The 12,067-nt window shown below is 41.9% G+C and overlaps 1 protein-coding gene across 3 annotated transcripts in view; it reads left to right on the top strand.

Annotated features, from left to right (window-relative positions):
• The window catches only part of SPTAN1 (spectrin, alpha, non-erythrocytic 1), a 41,364-nt gene that overhangs the window by 5,602 nt on the left and 23,695 nt on the right, over positions 1–12,067 (top strand). For 2 of the 3 annotated variants that reach the window (XM_010145352.1, XM_010145351.1), the window contains exons 6-22: positions 502–646; positions 741–895; positions 2,085–2,220; positions 2,758–2,859; positions 3,616–3,753; positions 4,123–4,233; positions 4,698–4,775; positions 4,949–5,104; positions 5,453–5,657; positions 5,785–5,966; positions 6,765–7,008; positions 7,333–7,455; positions 8,241–8,458; positions 8,972–9,064; positions 9,442–9,576; positions 10,059–10,207; positions 11,575–11,634. In XM_010145352.1, the coding sequence (XP_010143654.1) occupies positions 502–646; positions 741–895; positions 2,085–2,220; positions 2,758–2,859; positions 3,616–3,753; positions 4,123–4,233; positions 4,698–4,775; positions 4,949–5,104; positions 5,453–5,657; positions 5,785–5,966; positions 6,765–7,008; positions 7,333–7,455; positions 8,241–8,458; positions 8,972–9,064; positions 9,442–9,576; positions 10,059–10,207; positions 11,575–11,634 (2,430 nt within the window). The remainder of the gene's footprint in view (positions 1–501; positions 647–740; positions 896–2,084; positions 2,221–2,757; positions 2,860–3,615; positions 3,754–4,122; positions 4,234–4,697; positions 4,776–4,948; positions 5,105–5,452; positions 5,658–5,784; positions 5,967–6,764; positions 7,009–7,332; positions 7,456–8,240; positions 8,459–8,971; positions 9,065–9,441; positions 9,577–10,058; positions 10,208–11,574; positions 11,635–12,067) is intronic. The other variant, XM_010145353.1, reaches the window with a different exon arrangement.

Raw genomic sequence — 12,067 nt, 5'->3', positions numbered from 1 at the left:
CTGCTAATGGCACTTTTGCTTACCTTTCCTCTGAGGGCTTTTTCCCCCAGTTCTGTCCTAGATGAGCCTTAAAAGGGGTGTATTGTTTGTCAGATGGATATGAGCGCGGTTGTTCTGGGGGTCTCTGAGCAGTGTCTTTCCATCCTCATCTCAATCCATGGCATTTTGAGATTTACTGTAATTAAGTTGAAGGGTCCAGAGTGGAAAATGGACCTACTAGGAGATGGTGCTCAGTGGTGCTATAATTCCTTGTTGGCATCTGGGGACTCCATCTGAAGAATGGCCTGCTAATATGCTTCGAGGGGGGTTTTGGTATTTAAAAGTCTAATTTTTTAGGCTTTGGGTTTTTTTTTTTTTAAAGGATGTTTGTAGTTGGCTGCAGTATTTTTATGTATATGGGTCTGTATGCCAGTACGTCTGGCATACGTACAGGAAAACATCCTGCTTTCTTCCTTTTTCCATACGAGAGAGACTGTTTTCAATCTGTGCTTTGTTTTGAAGGGATGTGGATGAAACAATCAGCTGGATTAAGGAGAAAGGGCAGTTGATGGCCTCAGATGATTTTGGCAGAGACTTAGCCAGTGTGCAGGCTTTGTTGCGCAAACACGAAGGCCTGGAAAGAGATCTCGCAGCTCTGGAAGATAAGGTACCCATAAGAGATGTGTTTTACTCATGCTTTAAATGAAGTAACCTGCTTGTAAAAGGCTAGAAGCTTACTCACTGTCTGTGACTCCGTTTAGGTTAAGGCCCTTTGTGCAGAAGCTGACCGTTTGCAGCAGTCTCACCCTATAAATGCTTCTCAAATTCAAGTGAAGCGGGAGGAGCTGATTGCCAACTGGGAACAGATCCGAACTCTGGCAGCAGAGAGGCATGCTCGCCTTAACGACTCCTACAGGTAGGAACACTGTCATCCCAAAATGACCTCTCTTCCTTATGCAGAAGAAAAGAATACTGTTTCCAAAATTTTGGGATGATTCTGGGATTGAAGCGATCTCGTTCTCCAAATCATATTTTACAATAACTTTATGTAGTAAAAGAGATATTTGTATGATAAATAAATGCTTAAAAAAGCATAGCTTCTGGTCATTCTCTGGATGTGGATCAAGTATGAAAATAAGACACCTTGGTGCTTTAGGATGTTTGCTTTTTCTCCCATCTGAGTTGATACCTGCATTTTGAAGTAAATTATCTGAGTGTGTTACAGGTTTTGATGGGGTTTTTTAATACACATATGACAAATCTGATCCCTGCCGAGTCTGATGTATTGTTGTAGACTAAATGAAGAGCCTGTTTCTGTGATAGTTACTTTGTTCCTGCGGGACTTGTCTTCATCTGATCTTGTTTCTTTACCAGCCTAGTTGCCCACGAAACAGAATCTGTTAGATCATGATTGAGAAGCCACACTGAAAAGAAATGTAACCTAACATGGTAGTTAGTTGACATCCTTTCTGGTTTTGCCTTTCTGCTGGCTGTTCCCTCCCATGATTCAGCATTCGTGGTGGTGGAGACCCACACAAGTGGCTCATTTTTCCTTTGCCTTCCTTGTCACAATCTCTTCAGATCAATTCACAGCGAATTTAGAAGGGAAACAGAAACTCATCATTCTTGCTGACTGCTAAGCACATGCTGGAGGCAGTAGCTGTAAAGCCAAGCTGAAAGGAACCTGAGAATTTGTTCGCTTGTGTTGTGGGGCTAAGGCACGTGCCCTTGAAACTTTGTCAGTTCCCCCACACACACTGTGTTATGGTCGTGGCAGAAGCAGTCCTGTGGGCTGCCTTGAAACGCTCTGCCTGACAACTGTATTTTGATTTCTGTCATCTTCCACGTACAGGCTTGTCGTTAGGAATATTCCCTTTATTTTCAATATAAGTTGCATGCAAGACATGTCTTTGAGAAACAGATTTTGAACCTAGAGTCTTCCTGGCTTTAAAAGGCTGCTTTTGTTGGTTGAAAGCATATTTAGTTATTTAGTATTTTTGGTATTGTTTTGTTTCTGTCTGAGGAACCACTGTTATGTTTGTAACCATTTCTTTGAGGTAAAGATGGAGAAGCTACTCAAATTTTTCTCTTGCTTTTTTCCGAAGGCTGCAGCGCTTTCTTGCAGACTTCAGAGACCTCACCAGCTGGGTGACGGAGATGAAGGCTCTGATAAATGCTGATGAACTTGCCAATGACGTGGCTGGAGCAGAAGCCCTTCTAGACAGACATCAGGAACACAAGGTATAATGATTATACAGCTAAATCCAGTCAGTACCCTCAATAACCGAGCCGTGCGTCTGACAGCCTCCGAGTCAGAACTGCTGATGTGTCACTAGAACTCTTTGGTCACAGTACTAGATTGCTCTCCTGATTGAATATATTTACTTTGTTTCTAAATAGTAGAGATACAGAAATAACTAAGAATGCTTATGATAATATTTTATAAAAAGAAATTAGACCTGACAGGGATCAGCTGGACTAACGATTGTTTTAGTTCCCCAGCATGAGGAATTGCTATAAGTAAGCAGAAAGTGCAGCTTAAAACCTGCAGCTTTAGTTTGATTTTAACATAGGAGTTTATACTTATCTGCATTGTAAGGTGATAGGTTTCACTCTGGTTTTCATGTTAAGTGTAATGTATTTAAAGGTTATTGAATTTTTATCATTCAGATGTCCAGACTGTTGTCTTCTGTGTTATTTTCAATAGCAGTTTTCATATTCTGACACCCTGTTCCAAGACAAATTTTGGTAACAGCTTATTGACGTCCCCTTTCACAGGGAGAAATTGATGCCCATGAAGACAGCTTCAAGTCTGCTGATGAGTCTGGCCAGGCGTTGCTTGCTGCTGGGCACTATGCTTCTGATGAAGTTAAAGAAAAGGTAAGTTGAGAGCAAGAGCTCCTAGAAGAACTTTGTCTCTTTCTTCTGTGTCCCTTAATTTAAAAGTTCATTCCTTGTTAAGATTGTAAGCTGCTGAAGTATCATCCCCCTAGGTTACAGGGCTTTTTTCATGTATTTAATATCTGCTTTTTATTCTCAAATTGACAGCTTCTGCCTGTCTGTTCGTAGAAACTATTAGTACTATCTATTAAGAACTGTTAGTTTATCTTCCCTCCGAAAGGAAAATGGATTATCTGTTTATCTAAGTTTAGGTTTGCTATCAGAAGTGTCAGTAAATATGTAGTATTTCTTAATTTTGGTTTTCAAATGGGGTCTCTCATGAAGTCTGTGTATTGGAGCATTGGTCAAGCAGACAGTTCAAATGCCATGAATAAGCCAAAGAAGTTTGAGAGGCTGAGAGAGCAGGATGGTTTGCTGAAGGACTTGTCTCCTGAACAGGTCTGCAGTCAAAAAGAGTGGTTGTCCATTAAATATTTCTGTGTAGATTTAATTTGGGAAAGGAGAGGCTTCTGACTGAAGTCGGAAGGTTGTAGCCACTGCTCAAGCTTGATAAGCTGAGAAAAGGCTTGCCCTACGTGAGGAGGGTGATGCCAGTAACAGGAGAATGGCTCTTTATGCAGGAGGTTGTTTTCAGTCCAGTGTTAACCACTTTCAGAGTCACAACTTGTATTTACATTGAGATGGAAGTGAGCCAGGCTGCTAAAGTTGGTACATTTTCCTCTTCCCAACCATTAGCTGACCATCCTCTCAGACGAAAGATCTGCCTTGCTAGAACTATGGGAGCTTCGCAGACAGCAGTACGAACAGTGCATGGACCTGCAGCTTTTCTACAGAGATACGGAACAAGTTGACAACTGGATGAGCAAACAAGAAGTGAGTGCATATCTTAGAACTCTCCGGAGTTAAAAAACCAGACATGCACACAGAGCAGGGTGCTGTGAGGGTATTTATCCGCCTGCCCAAGCAGCTACAAGGACTGCTTCCATCTAATGCTGAAACTATTAGTTGTGACAAACTGGCTTGAGATTGCTTTTATCTGTGTTAACTCTTGTAAAATGCTGTTTGAGTAAGATGCTAAAAGAATCATCCTGAGCCTTTCACTGCTAGAGGCATGCAGGGACGCGTATATCGTCCTTTTCTTCTCAGTAGTATCATGTGGTAGGAAACATGGCTGGCTGTGCTTGAGTTGACTTAGCGCAGCTGAGCGTGAAGACGTAAAATGTGTTTGTTCCCTTTCTCTAGGCATTTCTGCTGAACGAAGACCTCGGTGATTCTCTGGATAGTGTGGAGGCTCTTCTAAAGAAGCATGAAGACTTTGAGAAATCTCTAAGTGCCCAAGAGGAGAAAATCACAGTAAGACATTTACATTAGGTGATCACTAAATGGGCAAGGAATAAAACAAGTGAATTTCTTGACTGGGGACAAGACACTGATGTAGGATGACAGAGGAGGGTGGGATTTGCTCTGCAGAATGATCCACTGGTAATACGGGCTGTATTATCTCTTTAAGTTATGCATATCGTCTCCAAAATGGAAAGTAGAGGAAAAGATAGTATAGGGCTCGACTGCTGCCTCAGAGTAGACAGTGCCCAGTAACCAAGTGCTTGCAGATCACACCAGCATCGTGTGGATGGAGATTTGTGGAAAATCTGCACTCTTCCGCACGTAGATGATGGTACAGCTGAAAAAGGACGTGCCAATAGCTGTCTTAATGGCTTTCTGTTCATTTTACTGTGATAAACTTCTGAGAATCAATCTACTAAGTAAACTTGCACAAACTAGGTCACCAAGTAAATGAAAACCTGTTTTCTCTTTAGGCATTAGATGAGTTTGCTACTAAATTGATTCAGAATAACCATTATGCCATGGATGATGTTGCTACACGCAGAGATGCTGTAAGTATCCAGAGTAGATTTGAACTGTGGACTCCAAATCACGTTCTGCTTTGCTATTTGAAATGTGATAACCGCAATATAGGGCGAGTCAGCAGAGCTCTCCCAGTACAGATACAGTAGTGGTTCTCAAAAGCCTGAAGAATTTAAAACCCTCGGGTTTGTTTTTTTTTTAGCTGCTGAGCCGCCGAAATGCCCTTCATGAAAGAGCTATGTACCGCCGTGCTCAACTGGCAGATTCTTTCCATCTGCAGCAGTTCTTCCGAGACTCTGATGAGCTTAAGAGTTGGGTTAATGAGAAAATGAAGACTGCAACAGATGAGGCATACAAGGTAAACACAAAGACGAATGTTAGGGTAATTTTAAGGAAATGGCAGGTTTAGTGTAATCTGTCTATTAACATGAAGCAGTGCCAGCCAAAATGTTGCCAATAATAGTCAGTGTTAATGGAAGCAGGAGAAATTGTAATTTCTCCCTGACCCCAGGGGAGATTTTCCCACCCTGCTGTAACCATGTTTATTCAGTAGCTTCAGTGTCCTGATTTCAAAAGCATATATTGTACCAAATCCTCTGGTGACATCTTGGCATGTATGTGAATGTAGTCTAACTTTAAAAATTCTTCAGGGGCTCATAGATGCTAATTTTGGATTGAAAAGTTCTTTTTCTTTCTTCATCTGTAGGATCCATCAAATTTGCAAGGCAAAGTTCAGAAACATCAGGCTTTTGAAGCAGAGCTTTCTGCTAACCAGAGTCGTATTGATGCACTGGAGAAGGCTGGCCAGAAGTTGATCGATGTCAAACACTATGCGTCTGATGAAGTGGCAGCTCGCATGAATGAAGTTATCAGCTTGTGGAAGAAACTTCTGGAGGCCACTGAGCTCAAAGGTATGACTTGATCAGAAGAGTACAGGCAGTTCTTCTAGAGAGTTTAGCTGGGAGAAGACAGGAAGTGAGTTAAATGAAGTGGAAAACATAAGTCGTATTTTTCCTCTTGCCACTCTGTCTCGGTCAGGTATAAAACTGCGTGAAGCCAATCAACAGCAGCAGTTTAATCGCAATGTGGAAGACATTGAGCTGTGGCTGTATGAAGTAGAGGGACACTTGGCTTCTGATGATTATGGAAAAGATCTTACTAATGTACAGAATCTTCAGAAGAAACATGCCCTGCTAGAGGCAGATGTTGCTGCCCATCAGGTGAGGGAAATAATTTTTCTTCCTGTCCTTCTGTATCAAAAGCATTCACTCAGAGTCCTGAGCTGGTCTGCATTCTCATCATTTCTGTAGCTTTGGGGTTGAAAGTTTGTTTATCAGAAATAATTTTGAACCAAAACATAACTTGTATGAGTCTAAGAACAATAATTTCATGACTTTGACAATAATAAGCTTTTCGAAGAAGTAAAATAATTCCATGGGATGACCTGCTGGCAGCACAACACTGTTTTGTGCTGCGAATACCAACTTAAAAAATGGGCTCTGCTTTAGAAATAACTCTCCCTTAGACTCTCCGTTTGCAAACAGCTTATTCTTGTTCAGTTGGTTTTTGTATAGCTCTAAGAAATGGGAGGGGAGGGAGAAAGATCGAGTTTTAAATACAGAGCTTCACAGCAAATGGTTCCGTCACTTGTAAATGAGCTTTAGGAGGATTAAAGCCACAGTGAGAAAATCGACAAAATCTGGGTTCCCACAACTGAAATTACTAGTTGTTAACAACTGAGAAATGGTTCGTTCTGGAGTAGCACGTCTGTACAGTTATTGCCATTTCAAGATTAGTTTGTTAGTTTTAATCTGTTGATTTTATAAAACAAACTTCATTGACACAACGTGGTAACTGTCAATCCAAGATCCACTTACTAGCAAAATCATTGCTCTGTGCAGCTGAGGTTCTCTTCTTTGGTCACAGTATCATTTACTAGCTAAGACCTAAAAATGTTTCCAGTTGCTGGAGCCATCTCACAAAAATTCTGACATAATGCTGTTGTGAATTATTATTAGGATCGTATAGATGGCATTACCATCCAGGCACGCCAGTTCCAAGATGCTGGGCACTTCGATGCTGACAATATCAAGAAGAAACAAGAAGCTTTAGTAGCTCGTTATGAAGCTCTGAAGGATCCTATGGTAGCTCGCAAGCAAAAACTTGCAGATTCACTTCGCCTGCAGCAGCTTTTCCGTGACATTGAGGATGAAGAAACCTGGATTAGGGAAAAAGAACCTATCGCAGCTTCAACAAACCGAGGTCGGTCCATCCTGCCCTCTCCTGGATTTAGATGTCAGAACTGCTCTGTTACAACTTGTCTCTTTATGGAATGTTCCCTGGAAATTCTCAAATGTTTATTGTAATCGGTGTTGCCTGGAATTAAATGTTTGCTGTCACCCGTTATGGTTTAACCGTTACCTCACTTCCACAGTTCCAGTGGGTATCTTAGTTTTCATAGTTCTCTGCCTTCTCTGTCATAGTACTTACTCTGCAACTTTGTCTAGCACTGGGTGCAGCTGCCTTGAAATTTTTGTTTGGTCTGATGTCTTTGAATTAGCTAATTAACTATTTTGTATCTTTCAGGCAAAGACCTAATTGGTGTGCAGAATCTGCTGAAGAAGCACCAGGCTTTGCAAGCAGAAATTGCAGGCCACGAGCCCCGCATTAAAGCAGTCACACAGAAAGGAAATGCTATGGTGGAAGAGGGTATGTCCCAGTGTTTTTCAGTTCTTCTTTCAGAAATCCATGAGTCTTTGTGCTGGACTTCATTCTCTGGTCCTGTACAGTTAAGAATTACTGCCTGTTTTTATCCAAGCAGTGGACAGGTACCTGCTAACAGGATGAACTTCCGGTCATTCTTTTACCTGAAAAAAAAAAAAAATAGATTGCTTAGTGGGAACCTGTCGTGATTTTCACAGATCTCCATCTGCTCTTGACAACCACGTATGAGCCCTGTTTTCAGCAGCTTTGTGCCTGTGATATTTAGTCTCCATTTCTAAGTCATTTCTCAGGCTTGCGTCTGAGATACACATTCATGATGTGAGAGATGATTCTCCCCAAAGACAGTAAGAGTCATTCCTGATTTTAAATAAACAACATATCCTTATTTCTGACTGGGTATTCCTAACACTAGAATATTAAAAAACTGTCTTCCCCGATTCCAGGGTTCAGAATGCCCGTCTGAAGTAATATTGGTCTGTTGTCGAATCTCTGCCACTGGAAGGAGATGACCTTTCCTCTTTCATTGTTGAGAAGAACTGTTATGATGTGGCTTGTTGTGTTTGTGGTGGTTCAACTATTCCTGGTACAGTCTGATTGACAGGTGCAGTGTTTTCCAGTCAGAGGCAAAAAGACAAGCTGGGTTGCGCTTCATTATTCTAGTCAGGATAGGCTGCATAGCTTTAAACGGATCTAGTTTCTGTGACGTTCAAGTAATCTTTTAGTGTGTATTCTTTGTGCCTCCTTCAGTTCCTTCTCTTTCTGTTACCCAGGACATTTTGCAGCTGAGGATGTGAAAATCAAATTGAACGAGCTAAACCAAAAATGGGACTCTCTGAAAGCTAAAGCATCTCAGCGTCGGCAGGACCTCGAGGATTCCCTGCAAGCTCAGCAGTACTTTGCTGACGCTAACGAGGCAGAGTCCTGGATGAGGGAAAAGGAGCCCATTGTGGGCAGTACAGACTACGGAAAAGACGAAGACTCTGCTGAGGTATTTGAGATTGTTGTCTGAATGCATGAACACAGCAAAGATTTGTCCAGTGGTACAAACATAAGGAGCTCTGCTAATTTCAGGATTCTTAAGAAAAAGGGTAGAAGGTTCTTGCATCAAGCTGTGTTTTGGCTCAGGGTTAAAAGATGAGTTTTTCCTCTCCAGTTAGTGCACAGGAAAGTGTCTCCCAGTCACCGCTGACTGACATTTTATCAAACTGCAGTGCAGTTTAAAGGCATACTTTCAAATTTAAGACTACTTCCAGAGTGACACATGGTATTCCTGGTCACAACAGAGGAATGTTTCCAAGATAAGGTAGAGGAATAGCACCAGAAGCACTTGTACAACTATCTAGCCTGTGAATAAATAGCAGCGTTTATTCTCATGAGAGTCACAAGGCTGGCAGCTCTGGGAAACCCACGTTCCCTGTGTCTGGAGCCAAAGCGTGTATTTGAAGCAGAGCAGGGCTTGTGAAAAGGCCGGATGTACATGTTTTTATGCTTTCCCTTTCAGGCTCTTCTGAAGAAACATGAAGCTTTGATGTCTGATCTTTCTGCTTACGGCAGTAGCATACAGGCGTTAAGGGAACAGGCCCAGTCATGCAGGGTAAGGAAAGATGCTAATCATGTTGCTAAAATTCTTGGGCCAGCAGGACGTAAAGACAAAGCTTTAATAACAGTTGGGTTTGTCTGAGAACTTAATGCAGACTGTACTTGATTTTTCTCAAAAAATTAGTGGTCTGTGTTTATAATTGTAACGGGCAACTGTGACGCATTGGAAGAGACCAGTATAATGTGGTGGTTTTCAAGGTTTGAGCCCAGACAGCACCTAAAATAAGTCTGTCTGCATTATTTTAATTCAACAAGAATAATTTTAAGGCACTGCAGTAGCTTTAACTAAAGCTGGAGTATTTTTTTAGGACAACTATATTGATTGTAATGAACGTGGAACAACTGATTTTTCTTGTGCTCTTTCTTTGTTAGCAACAAGTTGCTCCCACAGATGATGAAACTGGAAAAGAGCTTGTTCTGGCGCTCTATGATTACCAAGAGAAGAGTCCGCGGGAGGTGACTATGAAAAAGGGAGACATCCTCACCTTGCTGAACAGCACCAACAAGGTATGAGCTTGCCTTCTGCTTTGCTGAGCCGCCTGGCTCACTTGGTGGTGTGTGTTCTGCAGAGCTTTTGAGTGTTGTCTTTCTGGGTTTTTTTATAAGAGCATTCGAAGAAGTTAAGAGAGTTTGCACACTTAGTCCCTCTTCCCATTCAGTGCTTTGACGTACCTCCTCAGCTCACTGTTGTGACTCCTCTATAGCTGCCAGTTCATCTGACTTAGAAAAACAATATATATAGGGCATGTGTCTGTGAGAAAACTCATTTCTCTACCGTGGAGGAACTTTTGACCAAACACAAGGGGATGCATGAAAGGAAGACCTAGATGTCTTCAAGAGACAGTTTGTTTGAAATGTCCATAAAAAGAGCAAACTGTGAGCATCACAGTTTTTCTTGGATTAATAGAAGCCTCTAATTTCTAGCTGTCAGATACTCAGCATACTTGGTGCTTGTCTCACAATAGCTGCTTTTTCTCCTGTCATTCCAGGACTGGTGGAAGGTTGAAGTTAATGACCGTCAGGGCTTTGTACCAGCTGCCTATGTGAAAAAGCTAGATCCCGCCCAGTCTGCATCCCGAGAGAACCTCCTGGAAGAGCAAGGCAGCATAGCATTGCGACAGGAGCAGATTGACAACCAGTAAGATCTAACTGATGAGATACGACACCCATCCAGCACTTGCTGGCTTGGCCTTTGCCTCATATATGCCAGAAGTTTAAGTTGATGCCTCTTACGCTAGGGAGTAATTAACTGGAGCAAAGCGAGGGGCTCCTTTACCAGGAGCCCCATCTTCAGTTGGTTTATTTGTACTCTAGATTTTCTTGTGGCTTTTCCCATTTTTTTTTTTTTTTAACTGTAAAACTCATGATACTAGAGCTCAACTTGCTGTCTGACTTCGGTATTTTATGTCTTCCTTTTGTTGTTGCACCTAACAACTTAAACTTGTTTGTGAGTTATATCTGTCCTAAGCAGCTCTTGTATTTGTAGTTGTCACTGCTTAATGTGTGATCTGTTTTGAAAAGCTTTCTTAAATTCAGTTACATAAAGTACAGTACTCTCCCTATACAGGGCCGCCTCTGGAGGTGACCTCCTTAGGAGCTGTGACGACTTTGGTACCAGCTCATGACTTCTGTTCCTGAAATGCAGTGCCATTATTTGTTGCCATTACCTGGGCTAAAACACAAACGTGCCCGATGTGTCCCCCCTCCTTTTTTTTTTTTGTAATCTTCTCTCTTAAAAGAGGAAACCTGTCATTGCAAAGAGAAGACTCCATAGTGCTTGGTAATGACCTCCTAAAACACATGGGAGGTATCGATTAGTTCAAGCAAGGGCTGTGGCTGATAGCTGTGAGCTACTGCCTCATCTTATCAAACCACTTGGAAGCCAACGCTGAAAGTTTTGTGCATGCTCCCATCTCTTTGTGCAGTTACACTGTCGTTCTACATGAGAATTTCTTCCCACTCTGTTGTTTTGACTCAGCAGTTGTTACAGTGACATACAATAATTACTAGCTTTAGCTCTAGAATAAAACCCCAAAAAACAAACAAACCACCACTGCTCCTCAACCTTCTAGTAAAAAAAAAAAGTGGGGGAAGCTTCTGCCAGTGAGAAAAAAGGATGCTGGAAAGTGGTGCCACACTCAGGATGTTAATGATGTGTAGCTTTCTGTGTGGGTTTGCATTCTGCTGTTGTGAACTAATACAGGGTGCCTTGTTGTAAAGCCAAGGAGAGGGGACCACGCTTTACAATCACATGGCACAAAGGTCAGGCAGCGAGGAGACCTTATAGAGAGAGTTCAACTGTACTGCTGAGGTTTCCTTACGTGAATTGTACTCCTGGTCTGATGCTTTGTTTGCTTCCGAATGACTCCTAATTTTCTCCATTTAAATGTGAAGTCTTAACCATCTCCTACCACAGACAACTCATGGACGGAGCTGCTGCTCTCATTATTTTTGTTAATCTGACTAATTTTTGGCATGCATTTGCTGTGCTCCCTGTCTGTGCAGGACTCTCATAACTAAGGAAGTCGGCAGTGTATCTCTGCGTATGAAACAGGTCGAAGAACTGTGAGTAGGATTAGCCCTTTCTAAAGCACGCTGTCTCCATACTGTCACTGTTCATTCTCCCTTTGTTTGTTTGTTTCTTTGGGAAAGCTGCTCCAGAGAGTCACGAAGGAAGCGGTTTCTGCCGTGTGAATTATTTTAGCTTAGATAAGTGTCGTGGTACATGTTTCACGTGTTGTTCATAGCAGCTGCTTATCTTGTTGGTCACCTCTGTGCTGGTAAATGGGTGGATGACGTTATTTTCCATTTTGCCGATCTGGCTTACGAAATGAGGTGTTAGTGATACCTGGACTTGCCTTTAAAAAGCATCTCTTGCATTTTCTGAGGCACAGATAGAAATATGTTGTTTATATAAATATATATGCAGAATTACATCATATACGAAGGTCTTAGAGTTTGGGAAGGGTGGGGTTATCATGTGAAGTAACATTCCTGC

This window comes from Buceros rhinoceros, unplaced genomic scaffold, assembly GCF_000710305.1.
Source record: "Buceros rhinoceros silvestris isolate BGI_N320 unplaced genomic scaffold, ASM71030v1 scaffold11271, whole genome shotgun sequence".
Taxonomy (NCBI): Eukaryota; Metazoa; Chordata; class Aves; order Bucerotiformes; family Bucerotidae; genus Buceros; species Buceros rhinoceros.
The sequence above is the reverse complement of the archived record's forward strand: the minus strand, read 5'-3'. Positions and strand labels throughout refer to the sequence as shown.